Source organism: Corvus hawaiiensis, chromosome 2 (genome assembly GCF_020740725.1).
Source record: "Corvus hawaiiensis isolate bCorHaw1 chromosome 2, bCorHaw1.pri.cur, whole genome shotgun sequence".
NCBI lineage: Eukaryota > Metazoa > Chordata > Aves > Passeriformes > Corvidae > Corvus > Corvus hawaiiensis.
In genome coordinates, this window is record NC_063214.1 from 42,056,178 (window position 1) to 42,079,799 (window position 23,622).

General features: G+C 44.0%; 1 protein-coding gene across 1 annotated transcript in view; it reads right to left on the reverse strand.

Moving 5' to 3' along the window:
* The window catches only part of MAML2 (mastermind like transcriptional coactivator 2), a 208,827-nt gene that overhangs the window by 7,454 nt on the left and 177,751 nt on the right, over positions 1-23,622 (reverse strand). Inside the window, exons 3-4 of the mRNA XM_048294591.1 lie at positions 4,554-4,757; positions 2,405-2,516 (exon numbers count right to left, since the gene is read on the reverse strand). Coding sequence (XP_048150548.1) covers positions 2,405-2,516; positions 4,554-4,757 — 316 coding nt within the window. The remainder of the gene's footprint in view (positions 1-2,404; positions 2,517-4,553; positions 4,758-23,622) is intronic.

Here is a 23,622-nt window from a genome sequence, read left to right on the forward strand (position 1 = left end):
TCAGTGGCATTTCAAAAGATCTGGAACAGCAAGCTGGGGAGAGATGGTTCTCAGCCTCCAGCTGAACTACAAGTTTGTCGAGTCACTTCATTGCCACTGGGATGAAGCCCCTCCTGGGGCGATCCTGCCAGCTGTTGAGCAGACCCCAGGGCTACCATCACACTGCTCCTGCGAATGCTACACTTTTTAAAGAACACAACTGTTTGGTAAGGGGTTGTACTTGTTGCCAAAAGACGAAGCTTCCTCTTTCTTTGTTTTGCTATTTTTATGCTTTTATTTTTAATGCAAGTATTTTCCATTCTTATTTCTTCCAGATGGGAAGAAATGCCTTCCCCAGAAGCACTGTGTACAGCAGCTGGGCACCCCAGGCTACAGCAATTTGGAGAAACAGCTTCCCTACCTGATTCACTTGCTCTTTTCTTGGGGGTTTCCTGCCACGGCATGGCACTTTGGGGAAAAGTATAGAGAAATAAAATACTTAACCAAGTTTCTCCAGCCTGTGTGATTTTATTTAGCTTTTTGTTTCTTCTTCCCTGATCTGAGCAAAGCTATTCCCAGAAAAAGGGAACAGTTTCCCTACTGTAACTCCCTTATGCAAGAGTTTCCTAATCACTCCATCTGGTAGCTTTGCTGGAAGCTCCCAGAACAGCCCTTTCTCCCAGGCTTGCCTGAAAGGCTGCTGTCCTCCTGGGGCTCACTCAGCAGAGACTTGAGATTGGAATGGACAAGTGCTGCCATTCCCACATGTTTCAAACCCAGGAGATGGGACTCCAAATACCACAAGACTGGCAAAGAGTCCATCAGATTAACAACATGAGCTGCCACATAACAGTGGTGATCCACTCACTTTGGAGCCTTTCACAGATGTGGCTGCACTCACTTCCATTTTCTCTCTCAGACTAGAAATGGATTGTTTTTAAGTAAAAGCCAAGAGTCTCAGTTAATCATTTGATTCCAGGAACAAACCTTTAAAAAACACACCAAATCACAAGATTCTCCAGCAAACTCCTGGGGTTGCCAAAGCATTTTTTTTGGGAGTACAGGAGGTACCAAGCCAGTGAGCGGGGCCCTCACCATGGGCTATTACACTGGGATGTTAGAGCCAACTTACTGGAGAAGATTAACACCCAGGTGCATTAGAAAGCAGCAGTTTCCAGCAGCAGTTTCCAGGTTGCAGCAAGCTTATCACTGCTAGAACTTGTAAGCAGAGCAAAGGAGTGCATGAATGCTGCCTGGGCAGCTCAACCTGGCCCGTCCCTCAGAGCTGAGCTGGGGGTCCTGCAGAGCCAGCAGACTGGGTGGAGGGGTGGTATGTGGGTATGCTGAACTTCAGAGCTCATTAAAATTGTGATAGAAGCTGAAAAAGTTTTGCTACAAAGGACTGGTAAGAAGGAAAGACTCAGATCACTGGCTGAATCTGCAGAGCCAACAGTTATGGAAGGAAAAAAAAAACCCCATATTTTTTTCCTTAGAATGTTGCATACAAAAATATGCTAGAAGGCAAAGGATCCTTTTTATACTTACATGCACAGACACTTTTGCAGCATAAAGAACATCCTTTGGTCCCATCTGCTGCATTTTCCCTACCTCCTCTCTCTCCTCAGCATCTCTTCCTTACTCTGCCTTTGTTCTCTGAGTGGCCTTCAGCAAATCAGCAAGGTGAACAGTATGAAAAGCCAAACAAGCAATCCTATGCTTCAAAAACTAGACTCACCAAGGAGACCAGGGCACAAGAGCTGAAGCAAAGGACTAGTCCTGAAGTATTGGGCATTTCCTGCCCTGGGCAGTTCTGGCAGAAAGCAAGAGCTTTTACTCTACTGTTTGACTGATCTGTTGAAATGCTGCTTGTAGAGCAGCACTAAGGCCACAACCACAGCATATTAAACAGACCAAAAGTGCCACCCATGATGGTGCCATGCAAGGTACTTCAACATCTGTATGAGTGTCCTCACACTGTATGTGAACTGCTGTTTGAAGGGAGGGCTGGTCCTTATCTCAGTCTCTGAACCAAGATGCACCACACACATGAGAGAAGCATCTGAACACAGTGAGGTTGCATAGTCAAGAAGACATCTCTGCATCACGTATTTGGGTGCACATCTGCTCCAGATAGTGCTAACAGGAGGGGTACCAAGCTCTCCTTGCCCCTATCTGAGAGGGGCAGTATCAGCCTGGATGAAGCACCAGATCATACACCAGCACTTCTCAGTGGTGCAGGACAGTAAGGTAAAGAGCACAGGAGAGCAGCAGCCACCACCCACTGCCTCTGCAGTGATGGAAATAGATGTCCAGAAAATCATGCCCCAGAAAATCATGCCCCATGCATGCACGGCTCTTATGGGTGGTCTTCCAGCTGGAAGGAAGGAAGAAAGGAAAGAGTTTAATTGAGTCCATGGGCACTTACCAGAATATTGGTTTGCTTGTTGCATGTTGACCACATTCCTTCTTTGGTCTTTATAATCTGGTGGTGGTCTTGTCAAGTGTCTGTTCAGCTGGTCTTGTGGAGTTACTTTCTCCTAGAGGATTAGAGTAGAAGTACATTAATTTGCTTTTCTTTATGCTTTCCTGGCTCTGTGTTTTGCCCATCTCTTTCTTTTTCTCAGTATGTACAAAACTGAAGTATTTCTTCTGTTCACCCTGTCTGGTCCACAGGACAGCCACCTGTGAAACCGTGCCATCACCTACTGACATCTATATGGAAATCTTTTTGCTGTTTGCATTGTGTTTGAGTCTGGTTCAACTTTCCTCTCAGCCTCTGAGAACAATGGCCATATCTGCACTGCAGTACGAAGTGTCTTCCAATTTCACCCTGTGATCCCCATCCCCAGCCATGCCCATCCCTCCCTCACTCTGTCTTCCTACACTGGAGGGGCAACCACAAAACCCAGCAAAATCCTTGCTTTGTGCTCCCCCCAGCTCTCCTCCGTAGGGATACCAGCAGGACACATGGTTTAGCAAGGATGGTGCTGGGCTGGCTGTTTTCATGCCACTCAACATTGCCCTGTGCTTCCCTGTACGTGTACGTGGTGCTGTCTTTTCTCTTACATTGGGAGTACAAGAACTGGGGCAAGGACAGCAAGGAAAGATTGCAGAAAAAAAATATTAGTTGGGGAGATTTTTTTTCATTTTGAGCTTACAGGGATGTGTCTCTAGTGAGAGCAAGATAAAAATCCAGGTCCTTGAACTGAAATCTGACTAACTGCCCTGTGCTCATAAAGATCTGGAAAGAGCGGGCACCAGAGTCACTGCCAAATCTCTCATCAGCATCAATGTGATTTGATGCCTCCAGAGTGCTGCTGCTCACCCATGAGCAATGGATCCTCGGGATATGTGCCCCCATGGCAGGAAACTGTGAGTTTGGTGCACACTTTCGGTGGGCAGCTGCTGGGACAGCTTCACACCTCCTCTGCAACATGCACAGCTCTTGTGCTCAGCTGCCAGAATGGCAAACCAGCGTGTCAATGTGAAAGAGTCAGGCCCTGGCTGGGGATGCAAGTCCATTGGAGAAATTTGGGGATAATCTGCCTGAAAACAGCATGCAAATGGACCTTCTAGTGAAAAATCTGTATTTTCTTCTCCCAGGAGCACTTAAAAACACTGGGAGAAGAGCCTGTCTTGTGTTTTTTAGGCATTTCCACAATTCATGATGGGAATGAGGGGTCTGATTAAGATTTGTAAGGCTTTTTTTTATATCTTGCTCAACCTGAATCCTCGTGAAGAAGAGTGACTCCCAGGAAATCCCTGCAATCCATGTAAGAACTGTAGGCAAGCTTTATGTATGTTTCTATGTACACAATACAAAAGCAAAGCCAAGATGATCAAATTTCCATTTTATTTAAGAGAAGCTATTTGAGCAATTAAGTTTTTGTTCTGCTAAAAATTCTGACAGAAAACTGCAGCACAGAGAGCTGACTTGAAACTTCATTTTTCCTCTGCATAAATTGAAAAGTCAAGAAGTATTTCCCTTATAGAATCCCCCATGACTCCTAAAATGACCAGAAACTCCCAACCAATCTCTCAGATACCAAAGGAGAGAGAAGAACTGGCTACAGATATCTAGAAATGCAAAAATAAAAACAGAGAAAGTAGGACTCATATACAATCCCAGCCAAGCACACAAACTTGTGTTGAACCCCAAAATCAAGGTACCTGATCCTTGTTCACACACAGGCATTTTACACCAGGCTGCCTGGGTCACAGAGCCTGGAAGTCAGCTTTCCTCTGAGGCCAAAGTAGCATAGCAGTGCACCTTGGTCTACCTTGCAAAGAAAACCATGGATAATATTCATATGCCTCAAAACTGAGCATATGCTTGGTCTGTTCTTGTAATGAAACTGCAGTAGCTTGGACACTTGAGTTGTTTCACATAGACTGAAGAGGGTTTCAAAAAGGCTTAGAAAAGTGCTGACAAATACAAGGTGCACTCTGAAGTTCTAGGCATTGCCAAAATGACCTTGAAGTTTTGGGGGGCTTTCTTGTCCCTGTCTTAGCTTTCTTTTCTATTGTTTTTGTGACAATATTTTCCATGTAAAATAAGGAATTAGTAAACTTACAGCTTCTGCCAACATCTGCTGCTGTAGAAGGAGTTGTTTTTGCTCCATCATTTGCCGTTGCAGAGCCTGTTTCTTTTCCATCAGCTGCTGATTCAACAATGATTGCTGGGATGAGTTCATGTAACCACTTCCATGTTTTGGATTTGAGCAAGAACTGGAGCTTGGAGTGGGGCCAGCTCCCTGGCCTACCACAGAGTGTTGTTCCTGAAACAGAAGAAATGGCTCGTGAAGGATGAAAATAATAACAAGCATCAAGAAAAGGAAATAATCCTTTCAGAACACAGCCCACAGACTCTCAGGACAAGTGACTGATACAAAGGCTTTGACAAAGTAAGAAGGGGATTGAGTAACTTCAGCCCTTAGGAAAGACTCTGAAAATGTGCCAGGTGGTTCCAGTGGAAAACCTCAATATTGTACCAGGAGCTTGGGAAACACTAACAGAAGTAACGGAGCTGTCCTGGGGATCTTTCTGGAAACGTGCATCGGGCTGTACAGCAGTTTGTTTGACCACAAGGGAACAAACTCGGCGTCTGCTGGTTCCTACCATCTGGTGAACAGCAGCAAGAAGCAGCAGACTTATTGCTAGAAGTGGCATCTATTATTAGAAAATACAGAGGTGGTAAGTTAATACTTCACAGTGGGGTGAATGGTGCTGCTTTCATTCGTCCCGTCATCTCCCTGACAAGAGAAATCTCTGAGAGACTGCTAATTGATTCCCATTAGCAACAGGATTAAATTGGCTTAGAGTGTATCAACTTCCTTGGTAAAATAAATGCGTAACTAAGAAGGACCTTGAAGAGTATTTTAGGGTCTCTCTGGTCTTTGCAAGGGATCTAGATCTGCTTCCTCTTCCCCATGTGCAGCAACATAAGGAAGGGATGGCAAAAAGTCATTTAGAGGGCAATGGGGAAGGTACACGAGGACTCAAACCATGCTTATACAAGATGACAATGTACATGGAATGACAGTATGCTGCTCCATTTCTCTTGGCCATTATTTCCCTTGGCAGAAATATGTTTTCTGCCTACTTGCTCCAGCAGTGTTTGGTACTTGGGTAGTTACCAAATATAGGAAACAGCTTTCTCAGTACATACACAAAAATACTCAGCCTATGTTAGATCACTCAATACCCAGGTATTTCTTCGCCACACAGCTACAAAGAAAATGGAATACACTGAAGAGGTCACACCAGTCATGAGACACATCCATTCTCTGATCCCACTTGGCTGCAATTCACCATAAGAGCCAACCACATAACTCTCTATAACCTAAGAGGCAGAAGCATTTTTGCCTTGCAACACAAGACTCCACAGCGGGAGTCTGACGCTCCCTGTTAAGCAGCGGTTCTCTTAATACCGAGGTGTAGAGCCAGGATCTGGGCTCCTATCCTAGTAAAGCTCTGTGCCATGGCCATTGTCCCCCATGGAAATATGGACTGACAGACACTGAAACAAGGATTGGTCATATGTAGCCTACCCATGCCCTGAAGGCCGCGGAGCACTGATGTTTAGCGCTTTGCGAACTCCAGGGAAGCTCATTCCTGCGCCTTAGCTTTTGCATCCCTCCCCTCCCCAGTAACACACACACACACCACAGACTAACTCCACTTATCTTTCTACCATCTGGCATGGAAGAAGCACAATGATTGTTATGGGTATTTCTATTTTAAAATAACTCTGTGGCTTCTAGATGGGGCCACATGAGCATGTAGCTAGTTAGATAAAGTATTGAAGACTGTTACTGAAATAAAAACCATGACTTTCTTCTGGAGCCACCTGCAGCCCCCAAGGCAGTGTTACAAACCCACCCTTCAAATTTATTGGGCTCTTACACAATTATATCCTGCACACTTTCTTTCAGTTCCAGAAGGAATCTAGGATTGCTCGGCACTGCCACATTTTTCAGCCCTTATGTTAGCTGCAAGATAGAAAATACCTCCTCTCAACAGACCTGCTTGCCAAGTTGTTGCGCAAACTTTTTTGTCTTTCCTAAAATATTTTGAAAAGAAAAATATGCTACAATAAATTGGCTTTGACTTCTATATTCAAATGACAACTCTAGCTTGAACCCAGCCACATGTTCCATCCATTAATAGAATTCATCTGTTGCATTTTTGCACAGATAGTGAAGGCTCCCCCAAATGTGCTTTCAGTGCTACGTAAAAAAAACAACAAAGCCTAACTTTTTCTTTCCCTCATTCCCTACCAGCCCATATAAGCAGTGGGGGGATTTTGTTTTAAGATAAACTGTGTAGTGTTCATTCAATCTATCAAAGAAAGCTCTTCTGTAATAGCCATTGGCACAAAACACCAGCTGCTTGGCAAACAGACCCTGAGAAAACAGTGTAAATCATCAACTTGGAGCCAGGTTGGGGTTTTTTTGCATTTGGTCCTTTCTCTGCTGTTCATGAAATGTCAGTGTGAGCCTATGAATCTACGATGTGTTACTTCTCCTGCCTGCTGATCTTCCCGTTGCAATGGGAGAAGGAAGAACAGTTTCCTAATAAATCAGGGGACTAGCTGCACAGCAGTTTGACCCTTCACGAACCAGTGCTATCGAGCCTTGCTCTCACCCTGTGCTTCCATCACTGCAAATCAGACAGCAGAAGGGCTACACTGCTGCCAGGGACGTGGGGCTTTGCCCCTGCACTAGGACAAAGTGTGCCTTCTGGCATCCCTGAGAGGAAGGGCAGGTTTGGGTTGGAGTTACCCTGCTTTTGTTGAACTGTTTCATCCTGCTCTAAGCCCAGCTTTACTGCAGCAGCTTTACTACAACTCCACACATCTAGAGCTGCAGGTTTTTAATGTCATTCCTGGGTTCCCATGCTGCAGTTCATGCGGTTTAACTTTAGAAAGCCCTGACCAAAGAAAGTCTGGAGTGGGACGTGCATGTCCCCTTGCCCACGGGCACCTCTGCCCAGCAGGCTGCCGAGGCAGCCCAGCATCCCTCCAGCTGGGGAGCCCCGAGTGCTTGCCTGACACCTCATTGTTTCCATGCACAAGGAAGGTAACTTGTCCACTTTGCCCCCAAGGAGGTGACATGATGAGAAGCACATCCCTGTAGCCAGCCAGGTGTCAGGGATGGGCTGGGAGCATCACACCTCCAACAGGTAGAAATATCCACCTGGGTTTACCCCCAGTTCCTGCCCCACTTGTTGGCACTGCTAATGCATGCCACATTCCTCCAGCGCTGCAAATGACCTACCGCCCTTTCAGGGCCATCCCTGGTGCCAGCTGGAGCTGGGTTAGTGTTCACCAACCACCACAAAACTCCATCTGGCCTGCTGGTGCTGAAGCTTCAGCATGGCAATGCTCGACATACAAAGCAGATGTGTGGCACCACATTATCTGATGTTACAGTGATATATAAAACCTGTGAGATGCAGAAAGATAGACAGGGAGAGCTCCTCAGAGCTGGTAGCACAACAGCGGTTTTGTTCATAAGCATCTCCAAGAACATTATGTTCAAATGTTTAAATTAGCAGTAAAAAAAGCATTTGAGACCGAGTTTGCCTTTTGCTATCACTGCTGCAGCTGATTTGTGTTCATACAAATGCAGGGATGTTTTGGCTTCTAAGACATATATGAACTTTCTAAAATAGACTTTTCTTTTTTTTTTTCTCTCCTCTCCTCTCCTCTCCTCTCCTCTCCTCTCCTCTCCTCTCCTCTCCTCTCCTCTCCTCTCCTCTCCTCTCCTCTCCTCTCCTCTCCTCTCCTCTCCTCTCCTCTCCTCTCCTCTCCTCTCCTCTCCAGTTTGGGTCTGGATGGATATAATTTCTGTTGTCCTGTTTGGGGCCATTCCTGATGCTTTCACCAAGCTGCTGCAGGTTGCCTTACCTTTGTCTCCTGGCCTGGCCAGCTTGGCCAGCCTCTGCCCTGCCTGTGCCCTGCCAGGTGTGGCCGCTCCCACCAGTGAGCCCCTGCCCAGTTCCTCCTGGGCCTGTGCTCCTGCAGCTCTTCACTGCAGGCTTTCTCCTGTGCCAGGACCCCTCATGCTGCTGCTCAAACCTTTGACAAAAAATGGTGCTCTCTGGGCTGAGCTCATGGCAAGGAGCTGTGGGCATCCCTCCCTTCATGACCTCACAGCACTGCAAGCTCCTTCCATGCCACTCTGAAGAGGCTCCTCTGTGGAGCTCAAAAAGGTCAATGAAAGAAAAGCAAGACATTACTGCCTTTACCAGGGAAAGATGGGATTTTCCTTATTGCTGCTTTTATACTGAGCAGTAAGAGCACTGTGCGACTGGAGAGGGATTTCAGCAAAGTGGAAAGCTGTGAGGGCCCCGTGCCACTGGGGCAAAGTGCACCTTTCCCCTTTCCTCTCCTCTCCCTTTCCCTACAAAGCTTGTCAGGAGCTCTGAAAGCTTTTTGCAAGCTTATGTCTCTGCATTCTTAGTTCAGAAGTGGTATAAGGACAGTTGGCTGGAAAGGGGAAAAACCTTTCCCCTTTCTCCTGGAAATGCTTTGAATTTATGAATAATTTTGATGGGACAGAAGGGAAACAATGGTCAATTTTGTACTAAACCACAATACTTGCAGAGGCTGTTTGCTTCCCAGCCAGAAGCCCTGACATCTGTGCCACAAGCAGAGCTTCTACTTCTTGCAGATTTTCCCTCAAAAGGAGATGGGGAATTTTTCCACCTTTCTGTTCCTCTGTGGGGCAACTTATTTTGCACCCTGCATCAGATCAGGAGTGACAGCTCTGACTTTTGCTCTTCTTTTGCATCAGTTCTGGCTCAAAGAAACAAAGAATTAAAAGAAGAAAGGAAAAGTCTTCAGATCCATTTATGGAAGCCTGCTCAGTGACAAATGCCTGCCTTACAAAATGCTGCTCCCAGGGGAAAGGATGTGCAAAGTCATGTTCATCTGGTGACCAAACTTATGCATGATGTCCTCACTCATAAGCAGTTTGAGTCAGTTGTGTTAATTGGCATTGTGGGCTACTTAGAGTGAGGATGGTGAAGGAAAAGGCACCTCTGTGGATTTCTTCAAGGGACCAGTGGCTGTCCCAACTGTGTGAGCTTCTTGGGGACTTTCTGCTTTGACTGCAAGCCACCCTGGACAACTGACCAATTCGAAAAGGAGAAGGAGGAAGAGGAGAAGAATGAGGAGGAGGAGAAAGAAAAGGAGAAGGAAAAAGGGGAATGGTTCAACCAAGTCCTGGACTGTTTCAGAGTAGTGCAAGGCTGGTAGCAAAGCCCAGACCCCCGTGAGCCCCTGGTGTGAGCCTCCACAGCCCCAGCTGGCACGCTGCTTTCCACAGCCACAAGCTGACGCTCTCCTGCAGCTGCTGGGCCATGCACTTAGGCTTACTGAGAAGAGCTGGTCTGACCCATGCAACTTTAGGAAGCTGAGCACAGGGTGCTTTGCTGAATGGCCAGTCTTAGTATCTGCCAGCCCTCTTCTGAGCCACCTCTTTTTTGCTGCATTTAATAGGAGTGCTAAATACTGGGGTTTTCATGGTCATCTGAACTCCAAGCACTGAATGCTTGTGTCCTTGCCTCAGACAAGAAAACCAAACTCCAGCAAGACCATGACAGAGTGCCTGTCAAGTAAGAACTCTTTCAGCTCCAGTAAAAAAGCTAAAGAGTTTTCATATTTTTGGGAATATCTCCCACTCTTGACTGGAGTGCAGAGGGCTGCTTTCTGTGCCAGTGTATACTGTGAGAGCACCAAGAAGTTCCTGAGGTTAAACTCATCTGCAACAGCTGAGGATCTGATCTGTGTATAAGGAAATAGACAGGGGAGAAGGACAGCCAGGCAGATCTTCCCTTGCCTTACTGCTTGATCAGCCCTGTGAGGGTGGAAAACATGATCTTCCTGAGCAACGCAAACTCATTCAACCTTTTATCATATTTTGAATACGCAGCATAAACGTTAGTCTCCTCTAAGTTTACGTCTCTAACAAAAAACTTGGAGCAGATTCTCTCTAAACTGCCTGCTGCAGCTCTCCCTTCCCTATACAGGGAGATGGGGCTGTATAATTAGGCTTCAGATGTTTAATATAGATAACTGATTTGGGAACCTAGATTAGATGATAGGAACATTCCCTTACATGCCTCATTTTGGATGCTTATAGTCATACTTGAGTAAGATGCCTGTAAGAGTGTGAACACCCTTTGATTTGTCAAGCACTAGTGAATGACTTTCTATGTTGTATAGAGTGACCTAAAAGTCTCCCAAATTAACCAGGCAATAGATACTGTTAGAGGTTGAATTTCCCCTAATACCTTCCAGAGAATATTTTTATGCATTCCAGGAAGATTGCTTTTATATGTATAAACAGCATTTGAAAAACCTGAATACTACAAGATCCCAAGAGCTGGCTTTGCTATGTCTAATATCCAGAGACACACCTGGGTGAAGGCTGCAAAAGATTTCCTTTCAGTAATTTTGTGGAGTGTTTATAAGAAGTTGGCTCAGCCATATGGGACTATCGTCTGTGTTTTTCTCCTGAGAACATCTGAGCTCTCAGGATAAAAATTTCAGGACCAACTATGTTTCCAAGGCACATACACAAGGAAACATGGACACTAGCATTGCAATTTCACAAGCACAGGCTATCTGCCAGAAATACTTGTGCCTTTGTCCAACCAGGGAAAAGAAGCAAATGCTGTGTCACTCCTTCAATAAACTGAGTGGTAGAGCCCAAAGAGGAAATGCAGACTAATCCCTTCAAACACTGAAACTGGAAACGCTCCTGACAGTAGGGAGCACACACCTGATTTCTGCATCCTCATGGTGTAAGTCACCCATCGGAGTGATATGCTTGGACAGCAAGTGATGCAGCAGGTACTCATGCAGAGGGATAAGTATTTCAGCAAACCCAGCTGCTGCAGCTCTCACTGGAAGATCCAGGGAGTTGAGGCTTTTTAGAAAGACAATTTTTTGGACACACTGAAATTTAAATGTACCCTGTAACTATTTTCAGAAATAGGTAACACTGTGCACAATCTCAAACATAAAAATGGGTGAGCAAATCCCTGAAAGGAGCCAATCCTCACTTTGACAGATAGTTAGTTATTTGTGCAATTCTTCATAGAAACCTATTCTAGCACTTTGCCTGTTCAACACCAACAAGGAAGCTGCTCACGCCCAAGATCCTTGTGAACGGATTTTCAGATTTATTTGTAGCCCTGCCATAATCCCTTGCCAGAGAGCTGCACAGCCCCGCAGCCACTAGCAGGCACTCTTAGAACAATGTTCCCAACCCCAACTCCTTAAACTTGGGCGAAGTGGGAGCTGCATCTTGCAGGGTGCAAGGCTCAGATGCAGCCCTTGCACAATCACATAGCAACAGACCCAGGAACAGCGCCTCATTACCAGCCTTGTCTGACAATCAAGTCTTTAATGAGAACAAAGGTTGACAGTGATTAATCATTAAGACATTTCTTGTTCCTTGCTGCACGTGTTGAAGGCAGCCTCCTGCCGGGGTAGTCTGGCACATTTCCTGTCTGCTCTATACCAGGGCCCGTGTCCGGACACACAGGGACGTCTTTTCCCAAAACCAAGCACACAGATGAATGTCTTGTCTCCATTTCTGAGCACGGCAAATTCGGAATGCATGTGCATTCTGCAAAAATAATAAACCTTCAGCTGTAAATTTGATTGCTGTATATTCAGGCAAAATGACCTAAAGGAGATTTGTTCATGTCAGAATTTTTCCCAGAGACATCAAGGATGGATTATTAGTATTTTACCATGTGCACCGTGATGAACTTTTAATGTCATCTTCTGGCATAATGTATACATGAAGGTGTCCATTTTAGAAATATTTTGTTTATTTGTAATGAAAATAACATGCACGTGTTGAAAGTTCAACAGAGGAGGTTATTGTGAAATGTCTGCATCAGAGGAATGTTGGCTCCATCGAAGTCAATGGCAAAACTCCAGCTGACTTCAACGGGGCTAGAATTTCCTCCCAGATCTCCATCCAGCCACAGGGGCACGGTGGCACTCTTGGCTTGGAGTGACCTCATCTTACACTTTCTGGACAAAATACCTGGTTCAGAGAGATGCCAGCAGAGAGCCTTCACTGATGTACTTGGGCAAAGACTATCCTGTGCTCTGTATGGAGCTCTATTTTTAAATGCCTCATGAACTCTTATTCTGAAATAAGTTTGCCAATAAGCATGAATGATGAAGGCTCCCATCTGGTTTTGGACAAAACCAAACACATAATGATTTGTTCTACTTCAGCATTACCATTTGCAATGGCAGCAATATGCAATATCTACACTACAACAAGCCAAGCCCTTTAGTTTATTATCACACAATTGCAGGAAACCAAATGAGGGAGGTTTAAGAAACTGCCCCTCCTCTAGCTGGAACAAGAGCTGGTGTGAGGGGTCCTGTTTTGCCTGGTACTACAGGACAAGGTACGTGCATACTTGCAGGTTCTGTGCTTCCACTAAGGAGTGGTAATTTCCAGCTGAGACAGTGAAAACTTCCTAAACTGGTTGAATTAGACACTTGTGATTATCTGTCTGTATCTTTAGTATGGGCATATATTATCTGTGTATATGTATACCTTACTCATCTAATAAATGTTCTTGTCTCACTGCCATATGTTTATTATCTTTCACAAAAATTTTCTAGCCTGAGGTCGATAGAGAAAATTTCAGCCCACTTAGAAAAGCTACAATCAATCAAAATAAGAGTCTTTCAAGAGGAAGCGCCAGGTAATTCAGTAATAGGTGACTCTCATACACACATGTTTATATTTCAATGTTCAGTTTACAAAGCAGTTCTAAACAGAACATTCTAACAGAGCTAATGGAAAGAGAATAAGTCTGTGCCTTTTGATCACAAACACTAATGCAAAATTCTATACGAAATTACTGTAATTTTTTATGCTCTTGATTTCTAGGCTAGTCTCTAGTTTCCTCAGCTTTTTTTTTCCACTAGCATTTATCTAGGTTTTCTTTGCACCTTCCATATCCATCCCTATACATGATTCACCCTCTCTATTAATTGTCTGTAGTTTAAACAAATTTGTGTCACTTCTAATTAACAAGCAGCAAAAAAAAAAAAGAAAAGAAAAGATGACATAATATGGAAATTTTCCTCAAGCAATAAAAAAAGCAAAGCAAATACCATAAATGCCAATTTTTCTGCAGGAGGAGGGAGTAGGCAACCTGGATGTAAAAATATTTAATGAAGACAAAAAATAATTAAACACACAGAATAATAAGAACAGCAGAAAAACCACATCACTGGAGCCAAACACTTGAATTCAAATGAGCACAACATGGGTTCCATGACTGTCAGAAACACATATTAAGATCAAAGCTCTCCTGCTGAGAATACACAGCAAGAACATGAGCATCCTTAAACTGTAGCCTCCTGGGATCAACTTTCTAACACCGACAGCTCTGAACTCTGATGGCAAACAATGGCCAACACTGAAAAGCAATGTGTGAAGAATGGCTCTGCCCTGCGTCTCTCTGCATTCATGGGACATGCAAATGGGACATGCCTCAGGTGGGACTGGATCTCTTTGTTCCCAGTTACCTGCCCTGGGACAACGACTTGTGCTAACCAAAATCAGCATCTGGTGCTGGTGGCCAAGTGTCACTGGGTGCAGAAGCAGGGAGTGGGACAAAAGCAAATGGTTTCCAACAGGGACAGCCCATGGCACTGGTGCAAGTGCACAATGCAGGGTTCAACAGAGCAGCTTCGGCTGCCCATCTATGCAGTTTTAAATGAGTCCTTATCACACAACCCCAACTGTGGTCTTCCCTCTCCTTCCTTTATAACAATCACTGTCTTTGTTATAAAACAACTTTATTTGATGGGAGTTAATTTGCAGGAATTGTCATAAACCTAAGATCCTGCCATCCCCTTGCACTGTTTTGATGAGTGTGATAAAATGGTGCCAGTGGCTGCAGCAGCCTGAGGGTTTGACAAATCTACCTATCCCTCATCTGTCTGTGCCAACAGCAGTTTCATTAAAATGTGAAAACACTAGGTTTCCTGAAAAGCCCTCCTGGGATTTGAATAATTTTTCATTATGATCTCAAGATGTAGGAAGCAATGCAGTTTTCTCAGGTATCCCAACAGCTCCAAATACTTCTCTGGGTCAGGCAAAGAGTAAAGTCAAGACCCTGAATTTTAGGAAAGCAAAATTCCTGCCATTCAAGGAGTTAGTCAATAGGACCTCCTGAGAAACTGCCCTCAAGGACAAGGGAGCGCAACAGAGCTGGCAAATCTTAAAGAATGCTTTCCACAGAGTGCAAGAGCTCTCAATCCCCAGATGTAAGAAATCAGGAAAGGGAGGCAAGAGACCGACATGGATGAGTTGGGATCTGCTGGTCAAATTAAAGGGCAAGAAAGAAATGCACAAAGAGCAAGAACAGGTATCCCAGGAAAAATACAGGAATGCTTCCCAGCTGTGTAGGGATGGGGTCAGGAAGGCCAACATGTGGCTGGACCTGAACTTGGCAAGGGATGCAAAGAGTAACAAGGAGAGTTTGTACAGGTGTGCCAGCCAGAAAAGGAAGGATAAGGAAAGCTTTACTCCCTCGATGAACATGACTGTCAAACTGGTAAGAATGGATGATGAGATACTCAACAACCTTTTGCCTCAGTCTTCACTAGCAATCTCTATTCCCATTTATAGTTTTAAACTAAAAGAGTGCAGATTCAGACTAGATATAATGAAGAAAAAATTTTACAAGGTTGGCGAATCACTGGAACAGGTTCCCCAGAGAAGTTGTGAATGCCCCAGCCCTGGAAATGTTCACAGTCAGGTTGGACAAGGTTCTGAGCAACATGGTCTAGTGGAAGGTGTCCCTGCCCATTGCAGGAGAGTTGGACTAGATGATCTTTAAAGGTACCTTCCAACTCAAACAATTTTATGGTACTAAGACTCTTTTTCTTGGAGGGGTAACAGGGTTAGACAGAGCTCATCCACTTCTGCTTTCAGCCCTGCAGAGTCTAACTCTTTGCCTGGCCAGGATTCCCATTGTGGAAGTTGATCTGCTGCCTCACTGCCCCTCTGGAAGCGTTACCAGGCATGGTGGTTATCTGCTTCAGGAGTAAAAGGTTAATCAAAGGTGACATAGGGCCACTAATACTGTATAATGGCACAGGCCCTTCAAGGAGCACCTGGCATCTCACTGAGCTCAAAGAAAGGTGCAAGAGTGCTTGGATGCAGTGGGTTGTTTCTTCTGTTCTTTATCTCCAACCTTTAAAAAGCTGCAATGGAGCCAACTAGAGAGGTCAGAATAGCTCGATCCACCAGGGACCAGTCCTGCTTTGGACAGCATGCCTGGGAGGAATTATCTGAGGAAAGTCTTCCTTCAATCAGATGAAGTAAAAAAATGAATTATACTTCTGGCATTTATTTAAGCTATTTACTGCCCAAATCTTGTAGCGTGGGAAAGAATAACAGACTATCCAGAGCCTGCCGTATGCCAGCTATCAGATAACGTGTGACTCCGGAGAATGGGAAAGCTGGTGCCAACGAAAACTTTCTTGGACGACTTCTGCTCATTTTGTATTATTCTTGTGCAAGAGCAGTGAAAACCTGTTTTGCATCCCTGTTTTTAAATAGACCTACTCTCTCATGAAAAAGAACAGGTGGGCAGGGTATGACTGTCCTGTTTTCTTTCCCTGAGCAAGGGAAAGCACAAATGCCTTTGTCAAATCACTCTCATATTTTGCTGTGGTATTTCCCACATTTGGGATATAGCAAAGGTAAATACCCCACAGAGCAAGGAACAGGGGGCTCTGGATAGCCTGTTATACTCACACTGTTTGCCCTGCCAGACAAGCCATGGGCTTTGCTGGGGGGGACACAGTGCTGACTTCTGGCAATGCCTTTGAAGAGACATGGGGGAGATGCAATTTCTGCCCCCATGTTCACATGGTTGGCCACAGACACACAGTTTAATAAGCACATTAACTAAGAAAAGACCCTGTTTATTGGTATCAGACTTTTTAGGGGCCAGAGTATAACCTTCTCACTGTCTGATGGCACAGCTGAGGTGATAAAAAGTACAGGAAGGAGCTTTCACTGGCATCTGCAATGCCCATTGAGCTGTGTTGGACCAGACAGCTCAGATAAAATGGTGAAGTAGAAACACCCAGCTGACCACTTAACTGTGCTTACAAGGAGAGAAAGCAAAAGGAGAAACCAGCTGAACTAAATGAACTACATGAGTTATACTACATTCTGTAAATAGCTGGTTAGACACCACAGAGGTAAAAAAAAAAAGGAATTGGCTTAGTTTGATTTGAATTCCCTGTAGAGGTCATCCCTTTGCAGCCCTGGCAGTTGGACAACAATAGAGGGCAAGGGAGAAGCATTCATTTATTGCAAGCTTGGATTATTTTGGATTTTAGATGTTCTAAACCTGCATATTTGCTCTACAGAAAAATTATCTTAATCTGTGACGTCTTTTTCCTATCCTAAAAAGCAAAAGTTGGATTCATTCTTGGGCCATAGAGAGCACATGTCTCCTTTAACTTAAAAATAAGGTTTAAATGGGATTTACTTGGCTCACTGGTTTGTACTATCTGGCACAGTAAAGCATTTTATCCAAAGACTGCTTTGCAGGCTACTCCTGCAAATGACCTTCCCTGTGGGTCACACAGAAGTTTCTGGTAAGTTTTTAGAACTCACAGGCGGGATGTGGATTCAAGCAATAGAAGAAGACTCTGACACAGAAGAATTCACATAACTTTGTTAATTAGGAGAAGGGCAAAAACCTTTTGATGGATCAAACCATGTGTTCAGAATATGCAAAATAACATGACAGAAGTTTGATACAGGATAGCAAGGAGTTGTGATATGACATGTGTGCGGTTTGACACCAAAACGCTTGATAAATTGTACTGAGGTTACTAGGAGTCTTGATAAAACATCTCTAAAATACTGTGTCCCTCTTGCTATTACAAATCTAGAAGTGATGGAAAATAATGAGTTTTAACCAAAGCCATAAAGTACCTCAAATGGGTCTTGAAATATGTATGATAATGTAAATTAGATTTCTTGGGCTAGAAAGGGCAGGTTTACAAAGTAGCTGGTTGGCGTGTTAAAGAACTCTTTCCATGAACATCTTGTTCTCCAGACCAAAGAGGTGTCAAATTCAGGGAACAACCCCTTATGAGCAAGGTCTTGCTCTGTAAAAATGCTTCCTCAATTTTTAATAATATTAGTTATGCCTCTCAATTTCTGCCCTGCTTCTCTGTAATATTTTTTGTGTGACTAATCAGAGTTGAATCTAACAACAATAAAGTGTTAATTAAGCTTTATCTAATCTCAATCTAATCTGACAGCAGCAACCCCCATCTGCTGCTCTGCTGTTTGCTCCTGTTTGGACCACCTACTATGCATGGATAATTAGGTGTCGAAACTACTATGGCATCTGAATTCAGGAGAGTGCTGAGTGATTCAGACAGCCATCTTTGCAGCTGAGCCCACCAGTCCCTGCTTTCCTAGATATGCAGTGGACAGGACTCACTATATTATCCCATCTAGGAGCCAGGAAAAGGCTTGTTTCATGCCATCAGAAAGTTCAGTACTTAATCCAGTCACCCAGGCTCTCCTGGCTGTTCATGGAGAGAAGGCAAATCATTGTCTCCAGAGGATTACTGGCCAAGTCTGGCCTCTGAAAGGAATGGGATGAGTCTGGAGGTGCCTCTCTTCTCCTGCTGACTGGAGGAGCATGGGGTGCTAACTTGGACATGAGACTATGCACTGAAATGAGACAATTCTCCTCTGATGGTAAGAAATCTGACTAAGAAATTACACGGGCACCAAGTGCCTACTAACATGTTTAGAAGCCAAATGCAAATGCATTGGAAAGATCCTGCTGGGCTTTGGACCAGGCTCTGTCATACAGACAAGTTAATAAGTGTGGGACACGGAGAGCAATGTGCAGAGAACTACAAATCCAAACACCCTCACAGTCAGACATATTTACTGCTGGCCTGCACCTCTCAAGCTCCTCTGGGGGAATTACTCCAACCAGAGTTCACCTTGTACATACAGTCATTTTGCAAGGATAAGGGATGATTTAATGTATTCTCCTCCCTTGCTCAAATCAGTTATCCAGTCTTTGTCCACACACACTGCCTGACCTGATTTTCCTCTCTGAGGTAAGTCTTCCTAAGCTGCTAAAAGCTTGTCTGAAAAGCCAGCTCACAGGTCAAGTGAGCAGGATTTCATGATTTCACTGGATATCTTTAAGGAGAAAATGAAAACTTTGTGTTACACTGCTAGTCTGACAGCGTTAGACATAAGCTGGGTCCAAAGAAATCTTGCAATGCTCACTCCACTGGTGGAAAGCACAACTTCTTGAGATACCAGTGGTCCCCTAGCCAGGGCAGCTATTAGTTTAAATAAATAAAAACAAACAAAAGGGAAAAGAAACATTATATTAATCGTAAGGGTCAGGCAGAGACCTTGCAATCTGGTGTAAGTAAAGGTCCCCAGAGAGCCACCAAAAGAACTTTGCCTTTTCTTTGCTCCATGAACTCTGATAGAAGTTCTCTGCTGAAATTAGGGGCAAAATTCCCAGCAACTTAAGTGGGGCCATGAGCTCCCTAAGAGTTTGCACAGCTCTGCAGGCAAAAGGATACCTGGCTTCTGCAAGGAGCAGACATTTAAAGGCATGTTAAAAATCTGTGGCATAAATGGCACAATGGATACACAGATAAGCAGACAGCAGCTGATCTATTCCTTCCTAAAAAAGAAGGACAGCCCTCTTTACAGCTGAGAGACCTATCAGCATCTTTGATATCATTGTTCTTGGGGGAACTGCTGAATAAAGGGTCTCTGTCTTTTTGAGCATAATTACAACTGATTTTTTTTTCCTGATAAAGAATGTAGTCATTGAGCCATAATGGCATTATGTGATGACTTAAATTCATCCTCTAATCTCTCCAAAATGGTATAAATTATTGAACAAGTCACTCAACCCTATAAAAGCACTTTAAAAACATTTTGTTCAGCATGATAATGATCAGACAGAATGTAGCAAGAGTTACAGTAAATTAGACTCATGCTCCAAGCTGGCTGCCACTCAATATACTCATAGCTAAATTCTCACCTACTGAGTAAGACACTCTGTCACAGATAAATTAAGACATAGTCAGTTCTAAAGTGTGTTGGCAAGGACCTTTAGTTCCTTCCCATTTTTTACAGGGAACATCCATGTGATTTCTGGAGGTACTATCAGAGAGCTACACAATGCTCTTAAAGAGATGCTGTGGTACCTCTGAGCAAGCTCAGAAACAAGGAAAATTAGTTTGGGTAGAGATAATGTTCCCAGAACAGCATTTCCAGCATGTAGATTAGCTTCTCAGCTTCTGTTTGAGTTCCTCTGCTGCCAGCTTCAAGTGGTGCCACAAGTTAACCCTAAGGTGCCCAGAGGTGAGCCTCCCTGCTTAGCCACACCCACCAGCCTCAGAGCCACTCCTGCAGTGTTCTTGTGCTGTGAGTGAACAGATCTGCCCCAAATCCAAGACCAGCACCAATGAAAGCCTTGCTTTGCACATCATGTCTCATCCTACCACTTCCCATCCCTTACATGGCAACTGTGATGCCCCAGTACAGTGAGGCCTTTCAGTGTTGTTGGTACTGGGATAACAAAGTGGGATCCTCATCTGACTGATATCCCCCATGGTCACATATCACTGGTGATCACAACAACTATAGATAAGACACCTGAAATACTCAGCTGAGGGCACGGTTCGACAGCACTTATAATCACACAAAATCTGTTGGTTTTTATTAGTAACATCAGTGTGATAAAACAGTTACTCATGATGCTCCTTAACTCTGCTTGAGTGTTATCACTGACAGTGATAGTGCATACCAATAATTACAGCAACAGTGCTGTAAATTCTGCATTTCTCTGAATTACTGAGAGGTAGCTGACAATTTTACAAAACTGAATTGCCTTCACTAAACATCACAATGTGATTCCCTGTACTCCTGTCTAGGAGAGGTGCTACAATCCTTAGATGTGGCACAGTCATGAACTAGCAGATACTTTTGAACCAGGTCAATTTTGAGGAATTTCACCCATCTTATGAAACACAGTGTAGGTTTGTTCCTTTGCTGGAATGGAGAGCCAGTGTGCTTGGGAGCCAAGCCAAAGCACTAATTCTGCCCAGTTGCCAATGTATTCTGGGAAATTTCTGCCCACAAGCTAAACTACATCTTGTTTCTCTTCATTGTAACTGATACCTCAGCAGAAACCCTGGTCTGACCTACTCTGCTGCCCTTAATTCTGTGCAAAAATCAGTGATACATCTACAACACAGCAAGATCGAGTACAAGTTTCCCCATATGAGTTATAGTTGGTTGCAACAGCTTTCTCCTATCCCAGATTCTATTCTATTCTATTCTATTCTATTCTATTCTATTCTATTCTATTCTTTTCTAAACAGAAGAGCATAAGAACTAGCAAACAGCTCCAGTTACGTGTTTCTAATGGCAACTGGTAATAAATACCTGGAGTACAGGAAACAGAGTGCAAAGATAGTGCTTTACCCCCTCATATAACTTCTTCATGTCAATCATACCTGCATGCCCTCATCAGGCCATCCCAGATTTCTCTTGATCACCTTTGCTGCCTTTCTCTGATCCTCTTCTAGGGAGAATGAAACTGCACTGCAGCAGTCAAAATGGGAGTGAATCGTGAATCATGGATTGAAACATAGGGGTAATGATGTTTTGTAATCTGCTCTCTATTCCCTTGCCAATATTTTATACCTGCTATTTTCCTTTCCACTAACTGTTGACCCCGATATTTTCAGAGAACTACTCATAACAACTCAATATATCTCTCCTGAGCAGCGGCAGTTAAGTCAGAGCTCATGATTTTGTACATAGACAGAGGACTGTTTCTTTTAACCATGTCTGTTACTCTGTATTTATAGACATTCAGCATTTCATAGTAATTTATTTGTCAGGAACATTTTTGCCCTTTTTCTTTCTTTTTTTTTTGGCTTTTACTTTTATACTGAGTAATTTCTCTCATGAGCAAACTTTTTCACTTTGTTACCCCTTTTTATAGATGTATTTATCTGTTGCACATCAAAGATCCTGGCTTTAATCCCCATGATAAAATTCCTTTATTAAGAACCTGACCATTTATTCACACAGTTTTTTTCCTAACTTGATTTGGCTGTCTCTTAGCCCATTGATAGTCTGAGCTTTATTAGATAAGAGTCTCCACATTTCCATATTTATATAGCAACCAAAAGGAAATGGAAGTTCCTTTTAAGTGAGACAGGGAACAGAAAACAGGTGTATGCTGAAACAGACCCAAAATCCATCCCCACTGACACTTCCAACTAACATTCCTGGCTGTACATTCTCTAACCAACCAGTAGACCACATCCAAAACACAGGAAAAAGACTCAAGGATCCCAATATCCTATGTTCTGGTATTTAGAAATGCCAAAACAATCCTACACCAGCCAGAATGGTCCTGCAGGGACCTACTGGCTCTTTCCAAGACCCTCCTTGAGTGACCCTGTCCATGAACCAGGCCTGTACGTACACAACAGTGGAAAGTATAAACCTGGTTATGCTGGATTTCTGCCTGCTTGGGGATGCCTGTCCTTGAAAAATCTCAGTTGCCCTTTGAGGACAAATGTCCATAGCTTTCATAGGATTGGAGCAAGACATTTAATACTCTCTATCCTCATCTTCTACTTGGAGGCCAACACGTGAGGTGCTGACACAATGGACACACTCCTAATGTTCGTATCTTGGGGAGAAACAAAGCTATCACACTTGGATTGCTTCCTTAAGGTTTAGATTAATACCTTAAGGTTCCTTATTATCACAGGCATGCTTTGAGAAGTGAGAAAAAGAAAAGGAACATAGAGAAATTCTCGTCACCATGACCTCTCCTGCAATCTTCTGGGGATCAAACCAAGCATTCAGCTGGTATCTCTGCAGGGAAGATATGGACTGGAGACTGGAGCAGGGTCACTCTCATAAGCTCTGAAAAGATATGGGCTTTTCCCCCTCTCTAGATATGTCAGGCTGGAGCATCATTACATTCAGAGGAAGAGGTGAAAAAAGAGATTACAGATTTATAGGAGATACTGAAAGATCTGGAAGGCAAGCTTCTGCCTCTTGGAGAAATAATCTTTCAAAGAAAGCATTCAGTGACAGTAATAGAAGGGAAAACTCCTTGGTTTGCTTTCTAAGGTCTCTATGAGCTTTTCCTCAAAAGACAAGAGTTCCATATTTCAAGGCCATCACAAGACCAAACAGCATTGTTGTGCCAGAGGGCAAGGTCAACCTAACAAACACCCATGCCACACATTCCCAGCATGGAAGTGTGCAGGACCATTGGCCTTTTCTACTGGTTACCACACAGCTCATTTAGGAATATTTGCTAAATGGCTCCATCAAATTCTGTAATCAGGAATGTGAGCCACCAGAACTATTCTTTTCCATGGCTTTTCCTGGAGTTGTGCTGTCCCTAGATGTTTTGACCTGGCAAGGATCAATCTTTCTTTTTATCCCTTTTCTGATATTTTGAGATTCCCATCAGTAATGCTGGGAGAGCAAAGTGTGACTCATATGAAGCAAGAATGGAAAACTGGCTGAGCGTCCCTTCGAGGAGACAGAAGCCATCTGACCCACTGTGCTCACCCCTGCTTTCCATCACCCGTCTGCCATCCCCTCCCCAATTCTCTCTTGCTCTACCCTGTTCAGTTTTGAACATTCTTCTCATTTAGATGGGAGAGGATTTGCTCAGTGGGATATTCCCTGAATACTGGCCTTTGCTAAAGTCCTCTGTGCAACAGCAGCACTTCCCCACCCCCCCCTCCACCCTGTAATGACTCAGACGAGTAGGCCCAGTGACTCAGTGGCTTGGAGAGCTTAAATATCAAGGGACTGTTGACAATAGCCTTCCCTAGCTTGAGTAAGGATTACAAATCTCAGTGCTTTGGGATTGAAAAATTCCCTCAGCACCCTTCCACCTCTTTAAGTTGTTTGTACCCTCCCTCCCTCGTCTTGCAAAGCCATAATCAGGTAGTACACCAATAAAAACAGTGGAAATAAAAACTTTCTAATTTCCTGTGGCTGCTTA